Below are 27,440 nucleotides of genomic sequence, written 5' to 3' on the forward strand. Positions count from 1 at the left end.
GGAGAACTTGGACTCCATCCTGCAAGAGCCAGCCAGCCTTTCATTCATCACAGGAGCGCTAGATTTAGAGTAACGGTTCTGAGCTGCCAAAACCTTGTTGGAGGAAGGTAGCTTGGAAGTATTCAAAACAGCCAACATCCGTCATTCCAGCTCCCTCCAGCTCATGCAGACTTCATGGCTCAGTAGATGGTTGTTGTCTGGTGAAGATGTATGTTTGTATAATATGTTATGAACAATTTCCATGCTTTAAACAGGACTGTTAGAGAAAGAAAAGATTTCTGCTGTCTTAGTTTGTATGGGGGATTTTTTTGTTCTTAGATTTCAAATCTTTTTCTCTTATTAGCTAACCTGTGTTCTCAGTAATCTGCATGTGAAGAAGATGCGATTCTGGTCTCTCTTTCCCTGTTAGTGCATCAGGATGCTAACAGTTTCACTTTTTCTTCCCATGGGAACTTGAGACCTAGACCTAGGCTGAACAGAAATTTTGGTTGCATTGGAGAATAAAGCCTTATTCTGTGTTTCCTTTGGTGCTTTGCTTGTGAAGGCTGAAATGCTCTGTTCAGCAGGAAAGTGGGTTTTGGAGGGGATGAACCCAGATTCTCCATTTGGTAGCCTCTAGAGTTTTTAGTTTAAAAAATGCTGCTTGTAAAAATTGTCTCCCAAGTGTGTCTTGGTCTGTGTCATCTTGTCTCAGAGGCAAAAATAAATCGTTGCTGCTGAGCTTAAGGAGTGACTGGCCAGAAGGGGTCGTTGGAAGCTCTGGTCCCAGGCTTTGCAGCTCTCTGGTCAGGTCAGGTCCCAGAAGGCAGATGGAAGAAAGGCGCTTGCAAGGTCTCAAAATCTTCCATTATTGCATAAATGAAGGAAAAACAGCTCTCGGTGCATGCCTTGACCTCTTTTGTGATCTCTGCTGAGCTCTTGAAGCAGGGACACTAATCTCTGAAAGCAGGTCTTGCACTTTGTATCTCCAGCGTTGTTCCTGTTCTTGTGTAGTTGAAGTACAGAAGAATCCTCCTTGAAAATTGATTTTTGAGAAGGGTGACTCACCTGACTATAAAGCACCACAAACATTATTACAGTCCAGGGGAAATATCACCTGAGATGCGTTTTGATTGTTTTGAAATGATACGACACTATCCTCTCCCTGTTCTGCTATCTGTATTGCCTGCCTGCCACTTTGTGTGCTAGGTTGAATGAAATAAGGCTTTTAACAAATTGCAGAAAAGAGGATTGTCTAAGCTTCCCATTTCTATAATTTCTTAACTTCAGCTTTGGAGGTGTAAAACCTTAAGACAGCCTTGCATGCACAGCTTTGGAGAAGTCCAGGCTGTCTCAGCTCATTGGCTCCAAGTTTGTCGAGTTTTGGTTGGGTTTTTTTTGTTGTGTGGTGTTTTGTTGGTTGGTTGGATTTTTTTTTTTTTTTTTTTTTTTTTTTTGCTTTCCTTGGCTGTCCTGCAGCCTCTGGGATGCTGTGGCTTAGCAGAATGCCCTGGGCTGGCTTAAGCCACAGCAAATTCCTACGTCCCTGCTCTTAGCTCACAAGTGCTGTCAAGTAAAAACGCATCAGCTTGACTCTCGGCAGGAGAGGTGTGTGCTGATGTGCTCTGCCCTCGTGTTTGCAGTGGCTTAGGCTTGCCTTAAGCTGCGGTAGCTCGTCAGTGGTGCTCGGGGTCAGCGGGAGAGCTAAACCCTCACACAGGTGAGATTGTAGAAGAGGGAGGGAGACAGAGGAGGAGGGATTTGTGAGCTAGCTCACCTTGGCATGCTGCCGGAGGTTATTGCGGGTGAGTGGTCGGTGGGGTCTGCAGCCCACCGCTGCCCTCCCCGGATGTCTTCCCAGGCTCTCTTTCAGAGGGGTCAGTGGGGTGCTCAGCCAGGTGTTGCTGAGCAATGCAGCTGGGGCACAGGGTGGTCCCACGGCCGGGGATGTGCCGGACAAAGGCCAGTGTGCGAGCGTCACCCTCAGCAGAGCTGCGGGAGCAGGGCAGTGCCGCAGCGTGCCTGTATCTCCTCTGGGTCTGCCTGTAGTGCTGGCCTGCTGAGCGGCCATGTGCGGCGACCATGGAGCCCAAATTCAGAGCCCCCCAAGGAACCGTGTCTTGTCAGGTGTTGGGCGGCAGAGCAGGGACATCCAGGCTGTCACAAAGCACCGCTTTCCCCATTGCGGGGAAGGGAAAACCCATGTCCCTTTGCATGTCATTTCTGCCACCACCTTGTGCCGTTTTTTCACTTGTGGGCTGGTTTGCATGCCCTTCCTGCCTGGCAGAGCAAGGCTGCAAAAAACGTGTGCATGTGTGAGGGCGTAAAGGTTCTGCTGCCCGGCACGGCCGGGAGATGGAGGCAGGCGTGAGGGCTGTGCTCTGCCCCTGCCAGCCACCCACTCACTCTGCTCTCTGGGCACCTCTGCATCCTCAGTGCCTCTGCCCCTCATCAGGGCTCGCTCTGCCAGTGCTCCAGCTGATTTTTGCTTAATGAACAAATGATGACTGTCACTGCTGGGTTGCTGCCTTGTCCTTTTAGCACCCCTTTCTGCTTTCTCCTTTTTTTTTTTTTTTTCCTCCTCCTTTTAATGAGGTCACTTGAACTTCTCCACCCAAATTAGCTGTCCTAATAACCAGATGCCCCTTGGGGTGCTTTAGGGCGAGGTGGGTGGAGAGAGGAGAAGGAGCTTGTTCATGGGAGCCTGCCTTCTCCTGCTCCCTGCAGCAGCCCTAGCTGAGGGCAGAGGGGTGATGGGGCACAGCGAAACAGGGGTGGCAGGGGTGAGTGTGCTCCCAGCACTCACCACATGGCATCCAAAGCAGTCAAGGGAAGGGGACCAGCAATTTTGGAGCAGCATCCGCCACTCACTGGCGGGAGGAGTCTCGGAGAACTGCTCTGAACAGCGCTGTGATGGTGGGGCTGGAGCCCCAGGGGAAAAGGGAGGACGAGTGTCCTTTCTCCTGGAGCCAAAGCACTCACAAGCAGCTGGGAAAGCTGGAGCTCCTCTGGGTCCATCAAGGACAAGCAGGAGCTGGGGCTGAGCACGTCTGTTCCCCTTGCACGCCTGCTCGGGGCGCACAGGGAAGGGGTTGCTGGTGGTGCCTGCTGCCAGCCCCTGTGGGTTCGTGTGGGGCTTCGGAAGCTGCAGGAGAGCATCGCTGCCCCGTGTGCCCGGGGTGGGCGCGCTGGCTGGCGACTGCACCGTCCAGCTGGGGGTCCTGCGCAGCTTGGGTGCATGGCTTTAGCCGGGAAGCTCCGCTTGCAAGGTGCGTCGTGGAGCGGGAGTGGGTTGTGCAGCGGGATCCTCTGCCGCTGCTTGGGAGGGAGCATAGTGACAGCCTTGCGCGGGTGCGCGGGGCGGGCTGGGCATGTGGCTAGCGGAGCCCGCAGCAAGCAAGAAGTTGCTCAGGCCCTGAGTCGGAAAGCTGACCTAATTTCCAATTTTTGCGTCTTTTGTCTGATTCTCTTTTCCCCTTCTTCTACATTAGTTACTTTTTTTTTTTCCCTGTGCCCTTTCTCACTGGCTGCTTGAACTCACCCATTTGCTTTGGGTGATGCATTTCTGTCAGCATAATCGTTCCAGCCAGTCATTAATGTACCAACAAGGACACTATTGTAATTGGAGGATTTATTACCATTGCTGTGAAAAAACTGCCATGCGATCTTACTTAACTCTTTGGCTCCCCTCTTGCCTTCTGCCAGCAGCTGAATCGGTAACAAACTGCACGTATGTGGACTAGGGGTCTGTTATTTTATTTTCCTCCTCTTACCGTAAGATGTTGTGGTGATACAATTGCAACCGACTGCAGTGCTTCATCCTGTATTTCTTGATTATGCAGCAACTGAAAGTGACTTCATTCTCATTTAAAACAAGGCTTAAATGTTTGCACAAGGGCTGAAAGTATATTCTGACTGCATTTCCTTAGGCTACAGCACAAGTTCTGCTCACCTCCTCAGGAGCTTGAAGTGAATTCACTGACTAATTCAGGAAAGTGTATGACTTCTTTTTTAATTCAGTTACACAATTAGCAGTCTTTTAGCTGCCTTTCATTTAAACTTGTCTTTAACCATCCTTATTTCTCAGTGCAGGTGGGGCTTTACTGAAGGAAAGTAATCCCCAAACCAACCAAGACTATTAAGACTTGCTTTATGTTTTCCCCATGGTACCAGGAGCCTGTTGCTATATGTTGATAGGCGAAGAAGAGAAGAGGGAAAGTTTTGCACGGACACCCCACACCCTCGGTCACAGCGAAAGTACATCTTGGGGTGGTAGGTTTGCCTCTGCAAAATCTGGTCCCAGGTAGGACCTGGGGCAGTGAGGGAAACTTCTGAGCAGCAACAACAGGAACAAAGCTTTCCTCTGCCTGCCCCAGGCCACCTCCAATTTTTTAGCTGGGACTTAAAAATAAGACAAGCAAAGGTCACTACCAGCAGCATGATCTGCTGAGTTTTGTCCACTTGCAAAGGTGACATTTGAGGGTCTTCATCAGTTTTGCAGCATAACACAGCATGTGTTTTCCTCTGTGGTGAAGGCATTACATGAGCTTTTGATTGATGAGGAAGAGCGGTGTCTGGTGTGCTGCAGAAGGTATGGATCAGCATGTGCAGCTAATTGCCAGGCATGAGGACTTGAGAGGATTACATTGCTAATCTAGCTATCTTTCCTACTTTATCACCGCCCCCTTCCTCCCGCCACACACATGCACACGTGTTTGGATCCTGTAAGGAATGGAAATCAATAGTGGTGTGGGGGTGGGATATAAGGAGCGTGGCTCCCTGAGAGCTTGCAGTGGCTGGGAGAGAACAGGTCCCTTCCAGCTGTTTCTGTGGCATCGGGGTGGCTCTGGTGCCAGACCCTCCTTCCCTGGGGTGGCACGAGTGGCTGCAAGAAGGTTAGCAGGTTGCAGAGGGTAATAACGAAACGCTGCGTCCCCGAGCCTCATGCTCCCGCCCACGGTGCCGTTCGCGGTGCCGTTCGGTGCCTGCCAGCCCCCAAGCGATTCCTCTTGAGCTGCTTGTTTCCATCTTGCATGCACAACCAGAGGCGCTGGGGAAGGAGGTTCGGGGCGCTGAGCTGGGATCGCTGCGGGGCAGCACGATGCCATGGGGCAGATGGAAATGTAACTCCTGCACTAATTCCCTGCAAAATCCAGAGTGGTATTTCTCAGCGAGAAACAGCTCCCTAGGAATAGGGAGTACATGTGTTTATTCTTCCTAAACAGTTCACACCTGACACTTGGAGTAGTATGAAGTGGGCAGTTGGGGACACAGGGTAGCACCACAGGGTGCCTCAGCATCAGTGGGTAAAAGCTATAAGGAATCCATGGGAAGAAGAGGAGGCTGGTGGGTTTTACTTGTCCTGCGGTGGCCCTGAGATGGTTCCGCTGTGCTGGGTAGCCTGTGTAAGTCGTTTTACTCCTGAAGAGCCTCTAGTGTAAGGCTACTGTGGTACTAAGTGATTTTCACAGCGTTGTTTTACCTCTGGCTCCCAGCCTGTCGCTCCTACTGCGTCGGTTAACAAGAAAATGGAATCTCAGGCAGGTTTGCTGCCTGGCCTGCAAATAGATTATATATTGGTAGCTCTCTGGTTTGTGCCTGGCACACAAAAGCTTTGATAGCCTACGCCTTGGAGGTGGTTGGGCTTTTGAATACCCAAGAATGAACCAGAGCCAGGCTAGGGAAAAGGGAGTCAGTGGGTCATCTTTGTCTGCACGAGGTAGAGTTTAGCATGGCGCCAGGAGCTGCTGGAAAGGGAGCTTGTCCTAGGGCTCGGAGAACAGCACACTGAGGTGCGCACCAAGTGCAGACCCAGGAACTTCAGTCTCTGCTCCCCACTTGTTTTCTGGGAAACTGTAAGCCAATTCCTTCTCCTAAAATTAGCCTTAATTAGCTCACTGAGTGCTCATTGCGCGTTATTGAGGTGTGTGCGTTTGAGGTGGTTTTGACTGGAGTTGTGTGTGCAGGCTTCCTGAGGAGGGATGCCATGGGTACCACCCTGGAGGAGAGGGGAGCCTCTCCAGGCTGCCTGCTTTTCCTCTTCCTCCTCCTCCTAGTCCTGGCAGCAGGGGCCTGGGACTCTCCCTAGCTGGGTCCCTGACACCCTCTAGTGGCAATATTTACATTTAATATTTCAGGAGCTCTCAAAACTTGGGGGTGCTTTTGAGCACCCTCTGCTTAGCAGCCCACCCACTGCTGAGTACCTATCCCAGTTCCCTCTGCAGTAACCTGCAGCTTGGGGCCTAATAGGAAATGCTGTATTTCTTGCTTTTTTTTTTTCAGTGCTGTAAGTACAAGCTCAATGCTGTCAGCTGTGGCCAGGCTCAGCAGACTGGCTGGAGGATGGCAGTGGGTTTGCTCCCAGCAAGTGCTTTTCAGATGCTCATTTCGCTGTCCAGCCACTCGCTGCCAAACCTAAACTTGATGCTGGAGAGAGGGGAGCTCTTCTGACACCTCTGGGGGGTGATGACAGCTGCAGGGGTGGGCTTGTGTTGGGGGACGAGGAGGAAGCAAGGTTGGATGCTTGGGGACCTGCAAGGCAGGCTGTCTGGGTGGCATGTTGAAAAGAGGGGACAAACAGGCAGGAGCTGGGTGAGAAGGAGCGGGCAAGAGGACGTGTCCTGCAGCATCCCTCTTGGCTCTGATTCAGGTGTGTTTCCACCCCCCTTCACACAGTGATGACTCTCATCTAAGCTTACCCTTGCTTCCAAGTGGAGCTCAGCTTGCAGAGTGCCCCTAGAAACCCTGGTCCTTCCCATGGCGGGCGGCTGCGGGATGAGTGCGGGCAGCTCGGCAGTGTGATGGCTGGCAGCGGAACCAGGGCTCCCAGCTGAACACCATGCAAAGAGTTACTCGTGTCCTGATCTGCAAACTGATGTCCTTGAAACCTGAGCAGGATAACTGGCTTGGAAAGAACTTCTCTTCTGATAACGCACCTCCCTGCGTGCGCTGTTGTGCCCTAGAGAGAACCTTTGCGGCGTTCCCTGCTTGCTCTTCTCTCCATGACTTCCAGGCCTGATCTGCTCCGACCTGAAGGGCTAAGCCATTCCTGTAGCCCTCTTGTTGGCGCAGGCCAGTGTGGCCTGTGCCTTGGGGTGGTGCGTGAGCCCAAGCAGACCTGCGGTCCCGCTGTGGGAGTCCCCGGTTCTCTGCAGCACTCAGAACAAAATGCTCATCAGGCTTCTGAAATGAGCTGTGACCTGCTGCCACATTTGGCTGCCTCTTGAGAACGGCATTTTCCCCTTTCTCCTACCCGCTTCCCCCCTCCCCAAACCTAGGACCCAAGGTGCATCTTGCAGTATTAACTAAGAAAGTTGTTTGTGCATCGCTGACCAAGCGCGAGAGCAGTGGCGCGAGGCACAGAGCACTCCCGCTGGCCCAGCCAGCACAGGGCTCTTGCCTGTCCCTCCCGACGTCTGATCCTTTGGAAACTGGGCTTTCATTCAGTAAGTGCGTCTCTAGTCCTCCTGGTTAGGAAGGTGACACCAGCTGAATGTGTGTCCATGCCTCAAGGCTGTGTGCAAGCCAGAAGGTCTTACCGATTCCTCTAACCAGGAGGTTCTCGGTTGGCTTTATTAACCAAAAGAGCAGGAGGAATGCAGCGCAGCGTGTCAGGTGCTACCACAGTTAAATTACAGCCTTTACCAGCACACTGCCGCCTCCTGATTTTTCTCCAGGAAAGCATTTTGCAATAGCTTACCCACGTGGTGTAAAAGATGCTAACCCTCCAGCCAGGTTTTGACCTGGGAATATGAAGTCACAGCTCCAGTGGGCGAGATGGTGCCTGTGCCAGCCTCTAACCTGCTCAGGGAGCAGCGTGGTAGGCGCTTGCTTGAGGCCCAGCCTTTGGACAGGCTTCCCGGCATTAGTCCCGGGGAGCGGGCAGCTCCGTGTCTGGCAAGCCAAGTGCCTGCCCCGTACTCGCCCCGCAGAGCCAGGCGGGCTCCCAGGGTAGGCAGGGCACTGCCTTGCCCATAGCCAGCAAGAGGCCGTGCTGCTGAGCAGGACTGGGGGGGCACACAGGCACCTGCTGGGGTAGCCAGGGCTCTCAAATTGGGGGAAGGAGGATTGGCACGCTTTCTTCGTGGATAGCCACTTTCACCCCATCAGCTGTTGTACGGAGGCTGGTGTAGCAGGGAGCTTTGCCTCTGAAGCAGCTCAGGACGAAAATAACTTCAGCAAGATGATGATCAAGTTTAATGTATTTAAATAACAAAGAAAAGTTATAAGAGCCCGTAGCTGGAGGGCAAAGAGAAAGGAGCTGTGTGGCTCTGGAAGTTATTCAGGAAGTTTTGAAATGAGAAATTTAAATCTCATCGTGCAGGTGGTGTGAACCAGGAAGGTTAGTTGCCGCTGTCACCACTGGTTTGGGAGTCGGAGGGAAGGGGGAAAGGCGAAGCGAGGCGGGCTCCTGGCCAAGGTCTGCCAGAGGCTATTGCCGGTGGGCAGCGGACCAGAGCCCCAGTGAGGAAGATGAGGGGAAGAGAGGGAGGAGGAGACACGTGACTGATGGATGGGGGCAATGGCCTGCGGTGTAAATGGCTTTACCAGGTACTTCCCCTGTCAGGGGCAGTAAATTCCCAGGGTAGCGAACATGTGGTAAAAGGGAATGCCCCCATCCAGGCTGGACACAGGAATATTTCCCTCTTGTTTACTCCATCTCGTGGCTTTTTTCTTTCCCCTCCTTTGCTTTGACTTTTCTGCCATAAAGAATCACAGCGGTTGTCTTCACTGCAGCTCTTTGCTTTCTGTAGCCATGCCTGAACGAAACAGATGCAGCTTTTGGCAGCTCAGCTAATTTCGTGAGACCTTCCAGTGCTGTCAATGAAACTGAACTGAGATATGTTAATTATATTCCACCGCTACACGGTGAAACTGTGGGCATTAACAGGCTCGCTGGCGCTGCCTTGTCTGCAGAGCTGGGGAGAAGGTTTGCATTCTTCTTTCCACGTGATGTTTCTTGAGGCAATAAAGTCTAGAAAGGCTTCATTTTAAGAAAGTCTATCTTCTGGTGGTAGAGCCTCTTGCTAAAATTACAGTGCTTGCTAAAACCAAGCATGGTTGTGGGGTGCAGGTTTTTTTTCATCCTGATTTTAGTGGCTGTACTTCCGTTCCTCCGGCTAATCAACTGGAAAAGTAGCCAGCAGTTTTATTACCAAGTGCCTTGACATGGCCGTGTCCCGGGAGCAGGCTCTGGGCATGCTGCAGTTGCGTTGCTGCCCTCAGAGGAGCCACTTCCAATGCAGAAACCCCTTCTTTTGGCCTCAGGGGGTCATTAAAACGTGAAAGGAAATCAACAAAGGAGAGGGGAATTGGACCTCCTGACTTTTTTATGAGGGAAGGTTAAAGGAACTAAGTATGTTTGGCTTGGCCCCAAAGGGGACTGAGGAGCGAAGACCATGGTGCAGGACTAAGGAGTGGCTGAAGGATGTGGGCAGGAGGGGGGTCACCAAGCATACTGGGGAGCACACAATGAAGGGGGGGGCTGCTCGTGACAAAATGCCTCGGTGGGAAGCAGATGTATTAAGCTGTGCTGCTCTGCAGCATGGTGGAAAACCGTGTGCAGTCGCTGGGGCTGTTGAGGAGGAATTTAAGCACAGCACTGGAGTGTGGCTGCAGGTCGCAGTCTTTCCCAGCCAAGGGCTTTGGGGATGATTCTCCTCTTTTGGGGGGCTAGATGTGAGCTAACAGGGCTTTGCTAATACTTAACAATTAATTACAACCGTAAAAAGAAACCTCTCCCCCAGCTCTCCTTTAACGTGTCTGGACTTTAGAACTCAGCATTTCGGCATCGCTAACTCTCGGGCTGTGTTTCCCTGTCCCCCTTTGCTGCAGTGATCCCCGACTCGCTGCGAGTGACGGCAGTCCCACAGACACTGAACAAAGTGGAGCACGACTCCCTGGAGCTGAAGTGCGAGGTGTCAAAGAGCACAGCCCAGCACAGCCACGTCTCCATTGCCTGGTACCGGCAGCGAGGCAGCGAGACGCCCGTGGAGGTCATCTCCCTCAGCCGTGACTTCGTCCTGCGGGCTGGCAGCGCCTATGCCCAGCGGCAAGCCACAGGGGACATTCGCTTGGACAAAGTTGGGGAGACCACCTCAAAGCTCACCGTCTACAACCTCCACCCATCAGATCAGGGCGAGTTTTACTGCGAGGCAGCGGAGTGGATCCAGGACCCAGACAAGTCTTGGTATGCTATGACCCGCAAGCGTTCCCAGGGTGCCATCGTCAACGTGCAAGCCACCGGTTAGTGTCTCCTCTGCCTTTTCTTGCTTGGCTGGGTGGTGGGAGGAGGCAGAAAATGGGGCTGTGCCTTGTTAGGTGGCTGGGGCTTGGCTCCCTCCTTTGCCATGTACCCCATTTGGGAGGCTGCTGGCAGGGTGAAGCAGGGCAAAGGAGAGCCCAAGTGCTGCCTGTGGGCATAGCAAATGTCACACAATCACAGAATGGTAGGGGTTGGAAGGGACGTCTGAAGATCATCTGGTCCAACCCCCCTGCCAAGGGGGCTGGGGTGGCAGGCCCTGTCTCCTGATGTGGTCACTTGAGACTGACACAGGAACTAAACCATACATCTTAAGCACTTGATGCTAGGACAGGCAATGAGAATTATGGTAAGTGAGGAGGTAAGAGAGGCACAGCGGAAAATAAAGCTAAAACTTTCAGTAAGCACTTCAGTATTGCACGAGGTCCATGTGCAAGTCAAAATCCGTCTCCCAGTCTGCAGCACAGGTTCCTGCTAAGGTTCTAAACACCCAGCTGAGCTCTTTCTTCCTCTCTGATAACCACAAAGGCCCTGCCTCTTTTCCACAGCTGAGCAGCATGTGAGTAGAGTAGGCTCCAGGTCACATTCTGCAGTGCCACTGGATGCTGGTGTCGCAGCAGAGCTGCTCCCAGGAGTAGAGGCTGGAGGAAAGAGTTATGACTGGGGAAGCCTTGCAGCTCTTGCATGCCGGCCAGCAAGCTGCCTCTCCTGCAGCACGGTCAGTCTGGGCTTTCACAGCAAAAGCAACCCTTCCACTTGGGGATGTACGTGTCCAAGGGATGTTGGCCATGCAGGGTGTAGCAAGTTGCAAATGCTTTGCATGAAGTGTGCTGGCTCTCCTGATGAGCTTTGCCATGCTGACGTGAGTCGGTCTGTCTCTCCCCAGATAAGGAGTTCAGTGTCCGGCTGGAGACAGAGAAGCGGACGTACATTGTGGGTGAGCCAGTGGAGTTTCGGTGCATCCTGGAGGCGCAGAACGTCCCTGACCGCTACTTTTCCATTTCCTGGGCCTTCAACAGCTCCCTCATCGCCAGCCTGGGACCCAACGCCGTGCCAGTGCTCAACAACGAGTTTGCCCAGCGTGAGGCCCTGGGCCAGCTCAAGGTAGCCAAAGAAAGCGACAATGTTTTTGTGCTGAAGATCTACCGCCTCCGCCTTGAGGACAGCGGCAAGTACAACTGTCGGGTGACTGAGCGGGAGAAGACTGTGACGGGGGACTTCATTGACAAGGAGAGCAAGCGGCCAAAGAACATCCCCATCACTGTCCTGCCGCTCAGTAAGTAGAGACTTGCCCATCCCGTTCTGGGGCCATTGCTCTACTGGGCAGCTAGCTGGTGAGGCCGTGATGTCCTCAGACTTTGACGGTGGGGAAGAGGGAAAGATAAGAGTTTGTGTGCTGTGAAGACTTGGAATCCCAACTGGCAAGACTTTTTTTTTTTTTTTTTAATGGGAAGGGGATGATAGAGAAGGAGGGATATGTGTCAGGTTCGTAAGTGGGGAAACATGCCCCCACCTTGGTAATGACACCAAGCTGTCAGCTTTGTCCTTGAGCTGAAGGTGCATGTGACAGTCTCTGACTTGCCCCTCACACCTCTCTCCTCACCTTGCTCTGCAGTACTCTAAAGTACTCAGCAGATGTAACGGCGAGACTGGCTTGGCCTTGGTTTATCCTAAGAGCTTCTAGGTTCCTGCAGGCCGTTCAGTCGCTGTTGTTCAGCTGTCTTGCAAGACAGCCATACTGGGAGAAACCAGGGTTTATGTGTTCCTCGAGCCTCAGTTTGTTCTTCAGCATGGAGCTCTGTCATGGTCATTGCATGTCTGCCAACGCTGGTGGAAACAACCCTGCTGGAGGTTTGCCTTAATGCCTTTTTTGTCAAACAAATGTGATAAATACAGAAATAACAGGGTGAGAGAAGAGGGTGTTCCTTGTTTTGCTCTCTGAAACTCAGGTAGCTGTGGCACGATGAACCATGCACATGTTGCCCAGTGGGCTTTGACCAAGCAGAGGGTAGCTGCAAGAGGATTTTGTGCGATGTTTGTCTCCTATCTCTTAGGTTTGTAGGGAAATGCAACCCTTTCCTCTAGCTTTTTTTCCCCCATCTCATTTCTCCAAAAGAAATTCTATTTCTTTTCTCTCCTACCAACATTTGGTCTCATTTGTTTGGCTTTGAAAATTACTCTAGATAGAAATCTTGCACTGGACAAATACCTAATCTAGGCACAGCCACCTTTCAGACAGATTTCATTTTTGCCATTTGATAAATGACCAGCTCTAGGAACAAATGTGATGATTTTTCAAGGGTGCTAAGTGTCCATACCTCCAACAGAAGACAGCAGGAGTAACCAGCACTCAGTATCTCTGAAAAACCAGCCATAAAGCCTTACATCTCTGGGAAGCTCAGGATACCAGGTATTGTTGATGTTATCAAACATTGATAGCTACCTGTAGTGTCACTAGTGATGGGAGTTTGGGAGAGCTTCTCCCAAAAGGTGTTGTAGGAATGGACGTGGCAAGATGGTGATCAGGATGACATGAATTGAAAAGCCCAGGGAGCTGGAAGGTTTTTTTGGCAGAGCCGGTTGCATGCGGTGCATGTTGTAGCAACACAAATTCCCTCCAGTTTTGCTGACATCCCATCCTGGACCTGCGACCAGAAGACGCGGCAATGTCTCGTGAGCTGTAGGCAGAGAGATTTCTCCCAGCTTTGGCCTACACCTGCTTTGAGTGTGCAAGTCACCAGGAGCAGCTCGCTGCCCACAGGCTGTTTTTGGATGTGGTCACGCATGAGGTTAAGACGTGCCTGGACCCAAACGCGTGGGCAGTTTCCTGCACCTGGTAGAAAGCCTCTCTGGCCGGCAGCGTCCTTCTTGCAGACCAAGAAGTGGCGAGTGTGTATCATCTCCCCTGTGTGTATGCGTTTCTCTCCTTAGAGACCAGCATCTCCTTGGAGATTATCAACAACGCCAGCAATGTCTTGGAAGGGGAGAGCCTGCGCTTTGGCTGCAACGTGCGCTCAGTCTTTGGGCCCCAAAGCCATTTCTCCATCGCCTGGCAGCTGGTGGACAAACTGAACCGGCGCAGCGAAGTTGTGCGTCTGGATCGGGAGGGCACCCTGCAGCCGGGCCCCTCGTATGCCGAGCGCAGCAGCTACGGGGGCATCCAGGTGGAGCAGGTTCGGCCCGGCTCCTTCACCCTGGAGATCTTCAACAGCATCAAGGCAGACGAGGGCCACTACGAGTGCCGGGTGGCTGAGTGGACGCGGACGCTGGATGGGGAGTGGCAGATGGTTGGGGAGCGGCACGCGGGCACCCCGGTGTCCATCACTGCTCTGGGTGAGTACTCGAGGCGTGGGGGGCCATGGGGCCAATGCTCCCCACATGCCTGGCCCACCCAAGGAGGTCACCTGCAAGTAACTGGGGCTGCTCCCGGCACTCTCGCCCTTGCTCGCCGGCAAAATGGCAGTACCTGGCAGCTCCCGGTGCAACACTCGGGCATGCCTCGTTGCGTGTGTGGGCAAAGTCTGAGGGGTGGCTGTCGCAGGAGCAAAGCCAGGGGTGGCTAAGGAGAGGGGCAGGGCTTCCAGTGTCCTTCCGAGGAGAAAGGCTGCCAGTCCCATGGCGTGTGCCCCCGGCATTGGAGCCAGGCTACGGGCAGTGCAGCGGTGGTGCTCCATCGGCAGCCCGTGGGCATCAAAGCCTCCTTGCCTGCCCTGGGTAAACCTGACCTCTGCTCGCCTGACACGGAGAGCAAAATGCTGGGCATCTGCTGGCCCGGCCACCAGCAATGCGAGCATCTCTGACAGCGTCAGAAGCCTGCAGAAGACATGGGTCAGGAACGGCCCTCACTGCCTCTGCACAGAGGCACTGAGCTGCTGGCCCAGAACCACAACGTTGTCTGTGACGAAGCTGAATGAGGACCTGGAATCATTGCAGCTGGTAGTCTGCTCTACCAAAGGGCTCCTCCATTTCAAACACAGTGAAACCACATCAGTTTAGGAGAGGGCAGGTAGGGCATTAGGGATTTTGCATGGATTGTGAATTACTTTGGTCCCACTCAGGCCTTGCTATATTAATTCCTGGACTAGTACCCAAAGTGCTCTGCAGGAGACTGAAGAAGGGATGACTATTTCTATGAGGCCACTGATTTGCAGAATGCCAGGCCTATAAACAGTTGGGGAGCTCTATCAAAAGGTCAATAGAATTTTGGGGGTTTTCTTTTTTTTTTTTTTTGTTGTCTGCAGTATTAATCTTAAGCTTTGGCAAGATGTGTGAGAGACCAGACTTCAAAAGTTGTATTGCATTCTGATTAAAATCTTGCTTTTTTCCTTCTTTCCTTCCATTCACTTTTGACCTTCCTTCAGAGGCTGTTCTGTCTGGAGCTAGAAATCTTTGCTATATAGCTTCCAAAAGCAAGTAGGGACATTAGTTTGTAAAGAACTAAAGGCAGATTCTCACGTGGTTTCAATGGTATCTTCCTCATGAGGTCAGCAGTATTTGGCCTGCTGTAAGTCTACATATCAGCCCTTCTCTTTACTCTGCCACTTGTAGAAGTGTTGAGATTTAAAAGTGTATCACTTTTACTCTTGTTAAAAATTTAAAAAGTTAAAATTTCAGATGCTTGGAATTGCCCAGCAGTTCTAGAAGATGTGATGGAAAGGTAGTTGTCCCTCCTCCTCCTCTTCTCCTTGTCCCAGAGAAATCGCTGGCTGTTGAGCACGTTTTGTCAAGTCCTAAGAAATTCCTAGGTCATATTTCTACAGCTAGCAAAACTGAAGTAGCTCATGAAAGTTTAGTGGAGAAAATACTGAGTATTGTTTCATTGCTTCTGAATTGGGTATTTTTTGTTCAGTGTAATATTTTTGAGGTGTCCTGAGAAACCCAAATGGAAGGTGCTAAGAAAGAGCAAGAGAGGTTTATGGCTACAGAAATTGCTAGTAAAAAAATACGCAGTAAACTTAGTGACACTCACATTTCAAGTTAAAGTCTAATCATTTGCTAGTCTGCCAGGGTAAGAAACTTTAGCTGAACAGCACAGATGATGTCTGAACCCATAAATCTATCTACAGGGTGGTTCAGAAGCAATAGCCAGAAGAGAGATGTGCTGTCGGATGAGACCAGATATCCCTGAACTTCTGAGGCTCTCGAGTGCCCAGCTGGCTGGGGAAGGAGGAGGCAGGCACGGAGAGGGCGAGCTGCTGCATTCTTCTAGGGAGGTCTTGCAGAAAATCTGCCCACTTTTATGCATGGCTTCTCTCCGTTTGTAACATGTCCCGAAGGAAGAAGGGCCTTTGTGTGTTAACCAAAGTGCCATGAGCATGTTGGTTGAGTTGAGGACCTGAGAAACATACCTGGCTTTCACACAGCAATCAAGAGAAGTCTCTTCATGAAGCTTTCTTTCCCAGGCCAACTGGAGATTAAACTTTACAAGGTCGGCTGGTCATGGTGAAATTAAGTTGGCTTTCTAGGGCCATCGCTGGTTCAGCAGGGCTCTGAGCTGGGCCCGGTAACACACTTGCCTGGGCAGGAGGGCTGCTGCAGGGTCTGAAGGTAAGGGCTTACATGGTGATGAGATGCAGCAGTGCTGCAGGGGAGACAGCTTGGGTCTCGCTCTCCTCTCCTGGGTAATCACTTAACATGTTGCAAGAGGCTTTAATCCCAACGATTGACCTGTTTTCTTAGTAATTACATGTCCCGCAGCTCTGGCACGGTGACGCCGTGGGGCTGCAGAGGCACTTGCTGGAAGCGTGCAGATACGGTGGTGTCCATGCTGCGGCCCGTCTGGCCTGTGGCAGCAGCTCTGCGGGTTGCGGTGAGCTCCCTGCTCACCTCTTGAACGGTAATTTCAAGCTAGTGGCAGGCTGAAGCTCTGTGCTGAACCAGAAGACATTCGTGTTTCTATGGGGCACTGGCTGGGGTCTCCTCCCGGCAGCGGCAGCTGTGCTGGGTGCCAGGAAGGTCGGCACTGCAGGGGGAGGGATGAGAGCTGCTAGCCAGCCGTGGGACACCCCACGGAGCCTCCTGGGAAGGGAGCGCTTCTTGGAGATGTTGCCGGTAGAAAACAAGGTCCCTGCTAAATCTGCTGGCTGCACTGAAGTGACTGGAAGAGAAGAAAATATTTCTCTCTGCAGCTTGGAACAAATGAGCAACGGAAGTACTCTGACCCAAAACGTAAGCTAGTCAATTGGGATTATGTTATTTTCAAATTACTAATAGACTGCTGGTTTTAAACTCCCCTAAGCAAATAAAGACTGGGAGGTAGACAAGTCAAAATGTATTGACCAGCTTGCAGAGTGGTGGACATGCGAGGATAACTGCATAAAGCTGTCCTGCAGCTATGATGTGGAAGAGAACAAAAGCCGTGCTGTGTGAAGAACAGGAGCAACCAGCTTCTCTTTCAGTTGCCTCCATCTTGCGGTTTTGTAGCCACTGCTACCTCTCTGACACGTGAACGAAGGCTGCTACTTCTCGCTTTCTGCATCTTCCCTTCACCTGCAGTGACCAGCTGCAGAGCTGGGGCGGGGAGTGGGGTGGGGACCCCCTGCCCGAGAGGTAGATGTGAATCATGGGGTCTGTGAGCAGTCAGGCTGGCACCGGCCAGCTGCTCTGCCCGTCGCTGCTCCCTTGCCACTGCGCTGCTGTGTTTCAGTACGGGGCTTTGGCAGCCTGCAGAGGCTGGCTGCTCACCCTCCGGGTCTCAGGGGATCTTGCTCCTCTGGGCAGAAATCGAGCACGATCCTGCTGCCGCTGCAGCCAGTGCTCGTGCAGGCAGTCACCACTACACAGGCACTTAAGTGGGGTTTTGCCGCTGTTTTTCGTGCTGCTTTGCAATTGCAAACCAGGAGCCAACTCAACATGGGCAGCTGATTATTCCAGGCCGGCAACTGGATGACCATGCTCTAGCTTTTGCATGCTAACAGCAAGGCCTCTTTAGGCAGGTGTCTCTTAAAACCCTTTTCTCTCTTTCCACAGAGGCCGGCTTTGCTGTCACAGCCATCTCCCGCACCCCGGGGGTGACCTACAATGAGTCCTTCGACCTCCAATGCATCATCAAGCCCCACTACCCGTCGTGGGTACCGGTGTCGGTGACGTGGCGTTTCCAGCCAGCAGGCAGCACCGAGTTTCATGACCTGGTCACCTTCACGCGTGACGGTGGGGTCCAGTGGGGCGACAGGTATACGGGTTTCCGGACCCGCACCGCCATCGAGAAGGCCGAGTCCAGCAACAACGTGCGCTTGAGCATCAGCAGGGCAAGCGACACGGAGGCTGGCAAGTACCAGTGCGTGGCTGAGCTCTGGAGGAAGAACTACAACAGCAGCTGGACGCGGTTGGCAGACAGGACCTCCAACCTGCTGGAAATCAGGGTCCTGCGACCGGGTGAGTGCCAGGAGCTTGTGAGAGGAGCTGAGGGGTGCGTTACAGGGATGGGGTATGTACCAGTGCTGCGGTGATCTCTGCAGAGTGAGGACTGCTCTCGTGGCTGCAGCTGACATCTCACACTTGTGCATCGCTCAGGTGGAACTGCTCGGCTGTTTGGCCGCAGTTATGTTAGAGCTCCTTTATCCACCTCTGGGGAACTGAGTCCTCTCTATGCTCCTCATATGCTGTTCATGGGGTTTTCTTCTGGGAAGCGAGGTGACTGAAGCTCGGTCCAGTTTCTGGGCTATTCTTGTGAGATGGAGATGGAAGTGGCTTTCAGGCTGCCATCTCCATTCATCAGAGCAGACTAACCTGGGGAGGAAAGGAGAGGGATGGGGCAAACAGGATCAAAACGGAGAGACATGCTCCCAACAAAGCCTGCTCGTGCACATGCGCCATAGGTGAGGTGCTGCAGCTCTTGTCTAGTAACTGGAGGCATCTTCAAAAGCAGCTAGTGATCAAAGACCCTGACTTTCATCCCCACCAGAAATTGAGCCCTTTCCAACTGGAAGCCACCAAGGCCATGGGTGCCCGCACTGAGTGTGCAACAGCTAGGCAACAGATACCTGGTTTGGCAGGGAGAGTCAGAAAACCTACAAGGTGCTTATGCTGCCTGTACAGCTGGTGGAGTTAGGTGTCTTCTGCAGGCCTTGTCACTGATATTTTGGTGGTGTCTTCGGTTGTCCGTGAAGCCTGCAAAGATATGTGGTCTGGGTGGCTCTGGGCCATCACGGGGCTGAACAGCTTACTGCTGTTTTGGCCTGAGGGCTGGACTTGATGTTTGGAGTGAGGCTTTTAGCACCTTCAAGACTCTTGGCTCAGATCCTTGCAGCATGGGAGTCTTCCCTTCATGTTCCGTGCAGAGGGACTCCTTCCTAGGGTCTGTCTTCTGGCTTTTGTCTTTTTCCCCTCAGTGTCCTTTTTCATACTCTCCTACAACTTCCCCAACCCTTAGCATGTCTTTAGAAAAGTGAGGCAGTGCTGTGAGCTCCAGGTGCCTCATGAGCTCTCCATTATCATTCTTCCCTCTCTCCTAACTTGCCCTCATCTCCAGGTTAATCTTCTCCATTTATCTTGGTTATCCTGCCTTGTAATACATGTTTTACTGCTCGCAAGGTCGGGTTGGTGATGTTCATCGTTTTAGCTTATTTCCCTAGGAAACAGCGTTGACTGAATATGGTCCCTGGAGTAATATGCTTCTTCATGACACATCTCTGTGCATGCATGTGTGTGTGTGAGAGAGAGAAAGAGAAATCCTTGATAACAGCTTCCAGAAGAGAGCTTCTGTGTCACAGCTCAGGGTGGTGAGGAGGACATTTAAAGGACATTTAAACTGTACTCTGGCAGTCAGTTCTTCTTTACTGGAACAGTAACCATCAAGTGATGCCTTAACAGAACAAGTCATCTAGATCTCCATGCCCTATCTCCCTGCTGCTCAACAAACTACTGCTACACAAATCTTAGCTGTCAGTCCAATGAGCCTTGCATAATGTTTGTGGTTTTATGGCTCACAAGGGGGGATGGAAGAGAAGAGAGGGGCTCCTCAGAGCATCCCCAGCACTATAGTTGCACTCTCTCTGCTTTTTGTTTCCATGTCCCAGGCAGCCTCTGAGAGCACATGGTTGATGTTCTCCATGAATGCAATGCCAGCAGTTGCACCAGTGACTGCTGTGGTTCTGTCTGGTTTTGCTGGCTGGAGAGGGTCGTGTCATGTCATTGCTGGGTCCTTGGCTGAATAATCTCCAGAGCGGATCCAGGATGATGTGTGAAGCGCCTTCCTCGGATGTGTCTGAATGCACGTCCTAGAGCCCTGCCAGTCAGACCTGTGCGGATGAAGCAGGTGCTGGTTTTTAGATTAATATCCACAGCTTCTTCAAAAGGGGTCGTTCAGGACCCCTGAACAATTGAACACCTAAGAGTGCTGTCAGTCTGATTCTGTGTCTCTGTAGTCACCTTAATCTGAGATAACTTCAAACTGCTATTGCGTGTCTTAGTCTTAGTTTTCTCCTTTCCCTTGCTACTAGCCATGGGTTCCTGCCTTGACCTATATGCTAGTGAGTTTGGGGTGAACTATCTCCGCTACCGATCCACTAAGGGACACTGTAAAGGTTTGTCTGGAGGTCTTTTGGCAAACTGAGCCAGTGTGTGTTTCCAGATTGTAAGTTAATGTTGGGATTCTGGTTTCCTATTAAACCCCTGCTCCCTGTTTGTCAGAGTGACCTTTCTATTTGACAGGTTCCAGGTGCAGACGTGGCAATCGATATATGTCAGCCTTTAAAGTGTCTTCAGGTGAGAAAGGTAAAATAGTGGCTGCCTGATTGCTTCATTAATCTCTTTGCTTTGTGAAATCCCACATCCTCAAGGGACAGGGTGCTGGAGCTTCTGCTGGTGTGTTGGTTTGCTGTTCCAGTGCTCAGGCTGTCTCTCCTTGGCACTCCGGCAGTGGGTAGTGTTTGTAGTTGTCATCCATGCTGAGTGGTGACTGCAGAGGTGGCAGCACTGGTTTTAAATTGCATGTATTAATGTGGCTGCAAAGTAATTTCACCTACGGCTATCTCATGGCCAACAGGTAATGCTGAGGAAACGTCAGCAGCTTGAAATGCTCCAGTCCTTTCCTACTCCCAGGAAGAAACGAACCATATTTGAGAAATGAAACACATACCTCCTGAAGGAGGGAGTGAACAAGGCAGGCAGTGGCAGCATTACCCCAAGTCTGTAGGTGGGATGGCGCAAGTGTCCTGCATGGCATCTGGAGCCAGATTTGGCCTTCGAGTGTGACATTCCTGGCCCCTCAGGCATGAAGCCGTTATAAGGACTGGCTATGTGAGGAAAAGCCCTATAAAGGGTGCTGGCTGTATGTGTGAGAGCTTACAGAGAATTTAGGTATCACAAGGGCATGATGTACATCACCTGCTGGTGTGTGAAAACTCATCATCATCAGCAGTAGGTTCTGAAGCTCTTTTCATGGGCTGTTTCTCGATGTCACACAAGCCTGCACACCTTGGGTTGCAAAGTAGAGGGAGGTTGTGCACAGGTAGGGGCGCGCAGCCCCAGGTAGCTCGTGTATACTTGGCAGGGACAGAGACCTGCACTGCTGTAGGGGGAGTGCTGGGTTTTAACTTCTGTAAGCTGGGGCAGAAATGCAGGCTGGTGCGGGGGTCTGTCGGCAGGACAGTGGACCAGACTGGCTAGATCGCCTGTGGCCGTTTCGTGTCCTTACAGCACACTGCTCTCCTTTTTACTTCCATCTCTCGAGCTGCTGTTGTTTCTTTCTCCATGAGCTCATGTTGCAGCAGAGGGGGAGGAACAATAAAAGTACGGCTCAGTTCACACCGGCTGCTTCCCCGAAAGCCGAAGCTGTCAGGAGACCACGGGAGCATGGGCTGAGCTTGAAGCAAGCCCAAAGTGCAGAGGTGGAGATTTCTTTCCACCCACATCCTTGTTTTTGGGCTTCCCCTTCCACTGCGGTATCTGACCTGCTTCTGAAACTCTGGTTCTTTCATCCCCGAAAGCTGGGGCTTGCCCTGAGGGCTCACTACCCTTTTTCCCTGTGGGTTCGCCACCCCTTTCCCTTCTAGAGACGTTGCCTTGCCCTTTGCACACTTGCCCCTTTCCAGGTGGAGAAGAGCATCCTCCATGGAAGCTTTACTGGGCTGATCTGCAAGAGATCAGTCAGGACAGATGTGTCCTGTCGTTGGAGGGGACAGGTGTGGTGACTCCCTGGCACTTGCTGGTCTCTTGGGTTTTAGGGGAGGCAGAAGTTGTTCCTTTAGAATCCAGGTAACCCTGGAAGCGTTTGGATTCGGGCTGAGCTCTCGGGGTGAGGATGCTGGCTGAGCAGTGCCCCCTTGCTGCTCGCCATCCCCTTCCTCACGCAGCGTGGAGGGGGAACAGTGGAGGGGGCACAGTGCCTGGGCTCTGGGTCCTGCCCAAGGGAGGGAGGCGGTAGATAGATGCTCGTGGGTCAAGGGGTGACCTGAGGGCTGTCAGGTACACTCTGTTCCCAGCTTCTCCTTGGTTCTTGCTTTTCCCTGCCAGGTTTTCAGGGATGGAGCAGCTGAGACAGAAGGTGCTGTCTGGGAGCAGTGTGCGTCCGTGAGGTCTGTGAGACTCAGACAAGGGCAGCAGACACCGTCTGGCAGCACAGTGCGTGATGGGGACTGTGCTGCGATCTGGGCGGGCTAGGACGTCTGGACAGGACTCTTGGCAAGGAGGCTTGAGCAGATTTGTGCTGGTGTATTAAATTGCCGTTGTCCTTGTGTGCTTTACTACACTTATCTTTTCCCTGCAGCACAAGCGAGGGGGTGATTCGGCAGAGCTTTGAGAGGGCCTGGGGTCTGAGTGCTGAGGAGTTTCTCTGGCAACAGCAGAATAAAAAAGCAGGGCGCTCACATTGTGGCCAACCCCCCTGAGCACTCCCCTCACCCCTTTCATACTCCGGCAGAGACCTGCCTGTCCCAACCTGCAGGGCACCCACCTCCCCATGCCTCTCCGCTCTTCCCACCCCTCCGTCCTTGCGTCGTCCCTCGGCCGGTTCCTTCATGACTAATCCTGGAGTGGGCGCCTGGGGAGAAGCTGCCATTGCCTCTATAAATCTGCCCTCTTGCTGCCGGGTTTTTGACAGTAATGAACGTGAGAGGAGGGATGGGGAGGGGTGGTGGGGGATGATAACCAAGCAGACGCCAGGGGTGCTGGGCTCCGCGCTGCTTTTTTGCAAGCTGGGCTATGGCAGATTGATTGGCCTGGGAGCCGTCGAGCAAACAAGGCAGTCAGGCTCTTCATTAGAGCATTAATTAGTTTCCAGGGGCGCTCCAGGGGCTGCTTCGTAAGGTTTGGTTTATTAGGAGCTGTCAAGTTTAAACCATTGTGGAGGGGGAGGGTGGAGGTGCCTCAAACTGGCCTTGGAGAAGCTGGGAAGGCTTGTGCCTGAACCTTACTTTGAGAGTGGGGTAAGCTGTGCTGCCCCTGAAACCCTGCGCCCAGGTGGGTGCAGAGTGCTCTGCCGCGCTCCTGCTGTCCATGAGAAACCACCACTGACAGCAGCCTGGCTGCGTTGGGCTAGCAGTGGCCCGAAAAAAACTACAGAGTGGAGAGCAGAAGACCCTTACGTCTTTGTCCAAGGCCATCCCTGGCAGCCACAGAGAGACTGCTCAGTGTCCTGTTCATCTTCAGTCGGAAGACTCAATGAGCGGCCAAGCAGGGGGTGGTTGTGACTGCACAGGCTGGGGTTGCTGGGAGGATGAGGAGGGGATGAGGCAGAGGAGAACTGGAAAAACGAGATGCTTTATGGCATGCTTGATGCTGGGAGAGGAGGACTGATTTTCAAACAACTGCCAAGACACTTGAGTACAAGGAGAACCTTTTCCCAACAAATGAAAATCAGAGATTATTGTTAATGCCTTTCTTCTGTCTCATTTCTTAGTAATGTCTGTGTGTGAGGAATCCTCTCGTGGGTGGATGTGAGAGATGCCTTTTCTACAATGCATGGCCAGTGGGGTACTGTCCAGACTTCTGAATGGAGACTCAAACAGGTGTTTTCAAGAGCCAGAAAGTGCCTACTTAAAAACCTGACACTTTTTGCGGCTGGCAGCATCCAGCAATAAAGTTAAACAAGGAAAGCTAATGAACTGGAAACTTCCTTACAGAAGTGAAGTCTGGAAACTGAAGTTTGCTGCTTGCTTGATCCCAGAGTGGTTTTGCTCTGTAGAATAGTACTGCTTCCCTGCTTTACAGCCGCCTGCTCCATCTGGCAAATAGTTGTACTCTTGCTTGAGTGATGAAGGAGTTCAAGAGTGCTCAGGAGAGACAGGAGGCTGTTCATCAGCGGCTGTGACTGCGGCGCAGAGCAGTCTCCTCTCCCCTGCGTACTCTAGGACTTGCTCCTTTCCCTTCAGTGCCAGTGGGGTAAGACCTGTTGTTCTGCCTCAGAGTTGCTGCTCTTTCCTGTCGGCGTCCAGCACACTGAACAGACAAAATGAAGGGGTTCAGTGTGGCATGACCCAGGGCTGCCCCCTTGCATAGACCTGCATTAGCAATCCAGATGGAGCTCTTTTTCTTTTCCAGGTAGCACAGGTGGGTTTGCTTCTTCCACCTTGTACCCCTGGTAGTCTCCTACCCCTGCATGTTTGCCCTGGGGAGCTCTGTCCCCCCACTTGCAGGTCCTCTGGGACAGCTTCCCCACTTAGACTTGCTGTTGCCTCCTTGGCACAGTTATTTATCCCAGGCTGGCACCCTGGGGTGCTGCTTCTCCACACTCCCTTCTCCCAACGTCCCCGTGCCCCATCTTCTCCATGCACCATCACTGTCATACGCACCTGAGAGTCTCCTCGTCTCATGCTGTGGTGCATAGCATACCCTCTAGTGTGCGGGCACTGGTTTGTAAATACAGGACTGAGGTGGGGTTTCACCTGTGGGCACGCATCCACATGAGGATGCTCTCCCTGCCCCACTCCAAGCGGAACGCTTCCTGGCTGGCCTCGTCAAGCCAGCTGTGGTTTTGCCCTCACGGGTATCAGAGAGGTTTTCCACCGCATCACTCAGCTGGGCAAATCTGACCCCATGCAGGTCACATGTCAGTATGAGGTTACATTGGTGTCAGCAGAGGAGACGCGCCCAGAGCAAATGCCAGCTTGATCCCACAAAAAAACTGCTACGTCAAAATGAGTCCATCAGTGTGAGCAGCCGGGGAGGGAGCTTGTGCTGGATGCGCTGCAGCATTCCTGACCCTGAACTGGGGATGCTGACACTGGCCTTGGGGGGGTCAGAGCTGTCATTCACTTGCCCCTGCTTTTGGTTTCCCATCTGGGAGCAGTGATGCTTGGGTCCTCTGCAGGTTTGCCTGTAAAATGTTTCTGTCAGAGCCAAGCGTGTGGAACTGATTGCAGTCAGTTTTTTTCAGGGCTTCCCTTAGGGCCCTAGCTTGGAAAATGAACCCAAGGGCATAACCTGAGAAGTTGGACTTTAAATGTATGAAGCATCTTGCATGCATTTCACACGGGCAAAGAGGGTAGGAATGCATCCTTGTGCCTAGTGGAACCCTAACCCGGCTCAGCCTGTTCTGTTACACTTGATTGTATTGCAGGCAGTCTTGCTTTTTAGCCCCCTAACAAGACTGACCAACACCAGGAGACCTGGACTATACTCAGAATATGCTGCTCTGTTCAAATTAACTCTCTCCACAGTTACTTTTTTAGGAGCAATTTTTTCACTTTGATTTCAAAGCACTCTCTGCGCCTCTCTCTGGTATCTCCTGAGCGGTTTTCCACTCAGTTTGCGGCATGCATATACAGAACCACGGTGTCAGCCTGTTTGCAGTCCGTGCACATGCAGCTGCTTTGATGTTGTCTTGAATGTCTTCTCTCTGCACACTTTAGCTTCTCATCGATTCCCTGTTTGCTCTCCTTTGACTAAAATACTCTGCCATGAACAGTACTTAGATGTTGTCCAGCTCTAAAGTTTTGTGCATCCTTCATGTCCTTGAAGACTTCAAAAGCAGAGTCAGCAGGGGCAGCCCTTGGGGGAGAGGGAGCACTGGTCATGAGTGGGTTTCCAGCTGGGTGTTGACCATCGTTCTCCTTCCCTGGTTCATGCATGGACCCCCAGCCCCTCAGCTGCCCCGCTGGTCTCCACAAGGTGAGTGGCCTTGGGGCCAGCAGGCTCAGTGCTGCAGCAGCATGATTTTTTTCTTGCGGTGTTCTCAGACCTCCAGACAGAGCGGTGCCCAGCCCTGGTGTCCTGAGCAGCAGCTTTGGCTGTCTGTTCTTTTGCGTGGGACCTGTACCAGTTTTCTAGCTTCTGTATCACGTGAGGTGCTTCTCATCAGAGGAGAAGCTACAATTTCCCCATCGATCCTTTGCACAGGCAGGCTGTGTCCTGTTCCGAGAAGAACAGTGCCGAACAGCCAGGCAGAGAGATGGCCCAGCCCCTAGTACTGTCAGTCCCCTGCCTCTGGCCTTTGTGAAGACTTCCTCTGTCCTTAAGGAGTTCAAGACAGCAATTTCTTGAGAAATGACAGATGGCTCGTTGTGTTTGGTTGTTCTTCCACACAGTAGACAGATTCGCCACTTAATTTAAGGAGGCAGCAGCATCATGAGCGTTCAGGGTGCAGGTGGAGCTGATCTAGCACTTGGTTGCGCAGCAAGAGGTGATCCTCATCACTGATGCGTGCTGCTGGCTGCATGGTCCTGTCCTCTTCCTTCTGCCAGCATCGATCCCACTGTGTGCCAGCTCAGTTTACTAAACCTGCAGAAAATTAAACTGACAAAAAGGAACAGTTAAAGGTGAGTGGAGTGAGCAAGCTCTTGGATGGATTCAGTTGGATCCTTCTCACGGGACTTTATCTTTGCACAGAGGGCAGCACCAACAGCCTGGGGCTGGGCAGGACTGGTGCAGGCAGCATCCAAAAGATCTTGTGGTCCTGCCTGAGGTCCCTCTGGAGAGCTTGCTCTCTGGATGGCAAGAAAATGGCATTACATACCACCCTCAGCATCTCATCTCTCTCTGTGTAGCAGCCAGCTTTTCAGTGGTAGCTGCTGAAAATGCTGAAGTCGAATACAGTGCGTGCAAAAGTCAGCCATGCGCTACAGGGTGCAGTTGTACTCTTAGCGTGCACCTACACAAAATTCTCAAGTATTTTCCTGGCACCTTCTTAGGAGATTTGACCATTAATGGCCAGCCTCCAGAATGGCATGGGAGTTTGTGTGTGGTGCTGCCATATGTGTTATAACTTGCTCTTCGGGTACATTTAATTACTTTTTTTCCTAATTGACAGAGCGCTCCTTTGTTTGAAATTTTTCTGATGAGGGGTTGATTAAATATCCAAGTATGATTTTTTTTTTTTTCTTTATCCTCTGTGACTGTAGCTTGGTACTGAATTTATCTTCCAGTGATCCTATCTCCATATTTTAATTTACAAGTGATCAGTGAGCCGTATATTGTTTTCTGACAGCAGGCACAACTCATGCTGGGAATCTTTTATTCTTCCCGCCCCTCCTCTCTCTCCTGCAGGACTTTTACATTCATTTCAGGGTTTGGCAGGAAGGTTTCTGGGTTTATGTTTGTGGGGCGTTTTGCTTTGGGGTATTTTTGTTTACTTCTTAAATTGGCCTTGAGTCCTTGCTGTCCTTCAGAGCGACATGGTTTCTGCTTCTTGGGGAAGCTCTTGTTTTTCCCAGGCCAGCAGCGTGTCCCAGCCAGTGGTCTCTGTCTTAGCCATGGCCCGGACCTTGGAGGCTGTGGGCTTCCCAGCTTTCTCCATCCCTGCAGCTACACACATGGCCTTTTCTGTATATGCTCACAGACGTATGGCTCCTAGGCTTTAAAGAGACTTTCTGGGTCACAGATGCATGCTTCCCCGAGGCCCCGCTTGGTTACCTGCTAGTTTGTTAGCTGCTCTGCAGACTCCGGCATGGCATGGCTGGTAATCCCAGGCCGTCCCCTAGCTGAGCGGATGTCCTTGTCACCACCTGCAGTCCTCGTGCCACAGCATGAGGCGTGCAGTGATGGGCTTGACCCGCTACCTGTGTGTTTGGTAGGTCAGCAGTCTGACTGTGCTGCTTTTGGGGAGAGGGGGTGCATCGGGCTGCTTGTCAGTAGGTTTGGCTGATGTGGTCCTTACCTTCTGTGGGGCTGAAGCTGGTGTGGGTACAGTAGAGCATCTGGTGGAGGCAGGTCCACTGCAGGCTACGAGCGGAGATGCCCATTCTGCTTTGCCACAGCACCCACTGTCAGCATTTTGAGTGCATCAAGCTGCACTTCCCCAAGTTACAGTAGTACAGTGTGCTTC

General features: G+C 52.1%; 1 protein-coding gene across 2 annotated transcripts in view; it reads left to right on the forward strand.

Annotated features, from left to right (window-relative positions):
* Nucleotides 1–27,440, forward strand: part of IGSF3 (immunoglobulin superfamily member 3) — a gene marked incomplete at its 3' end in the record, with an annotated part of 66,617 nt that overhangs the window by 24,134 nt on the left and 15,043 nt on the right. The window contains exons 2-5 of one of the 2 annotated variants that reach the window (XM_082010887.1): nucleotides 9,814–10,224; nucleotides 11,127–11,516; nucleotides 13,121–13,573; nucleotides 17,210–17,614. In XM_082010887.1, the coding sequence (XP_081867013.1) occupies nucleotides 9,814–10,224; nucleotides 11,127–11,516; nucleotides 13,121–13,573; nucleotides 17,210–17,614 (1,659 nt within the window). The remainder of the gene's footprint in view (nucleotides 1–9,813; nucleotides 10,225–11,126; nucleotides 11,517–13,120; nucleotides 13,574–17,209; nucleotides 17,615–27,440) is intronic. The other variant, XM_082010888.1, reaches the window with a different exon arrangement.

The sequence above is a fragment of the Phaethon aethereus genome, assembly GCF_964289735.1.
Source record: "Phaethon aethereus genome assembly, chromosome: 1".
NCBI lineage: Eukaryota > Metazoa > Chordata > Aves > Phaethontiformes > Phaethontidae > Phaethon > Phaethon aethereus.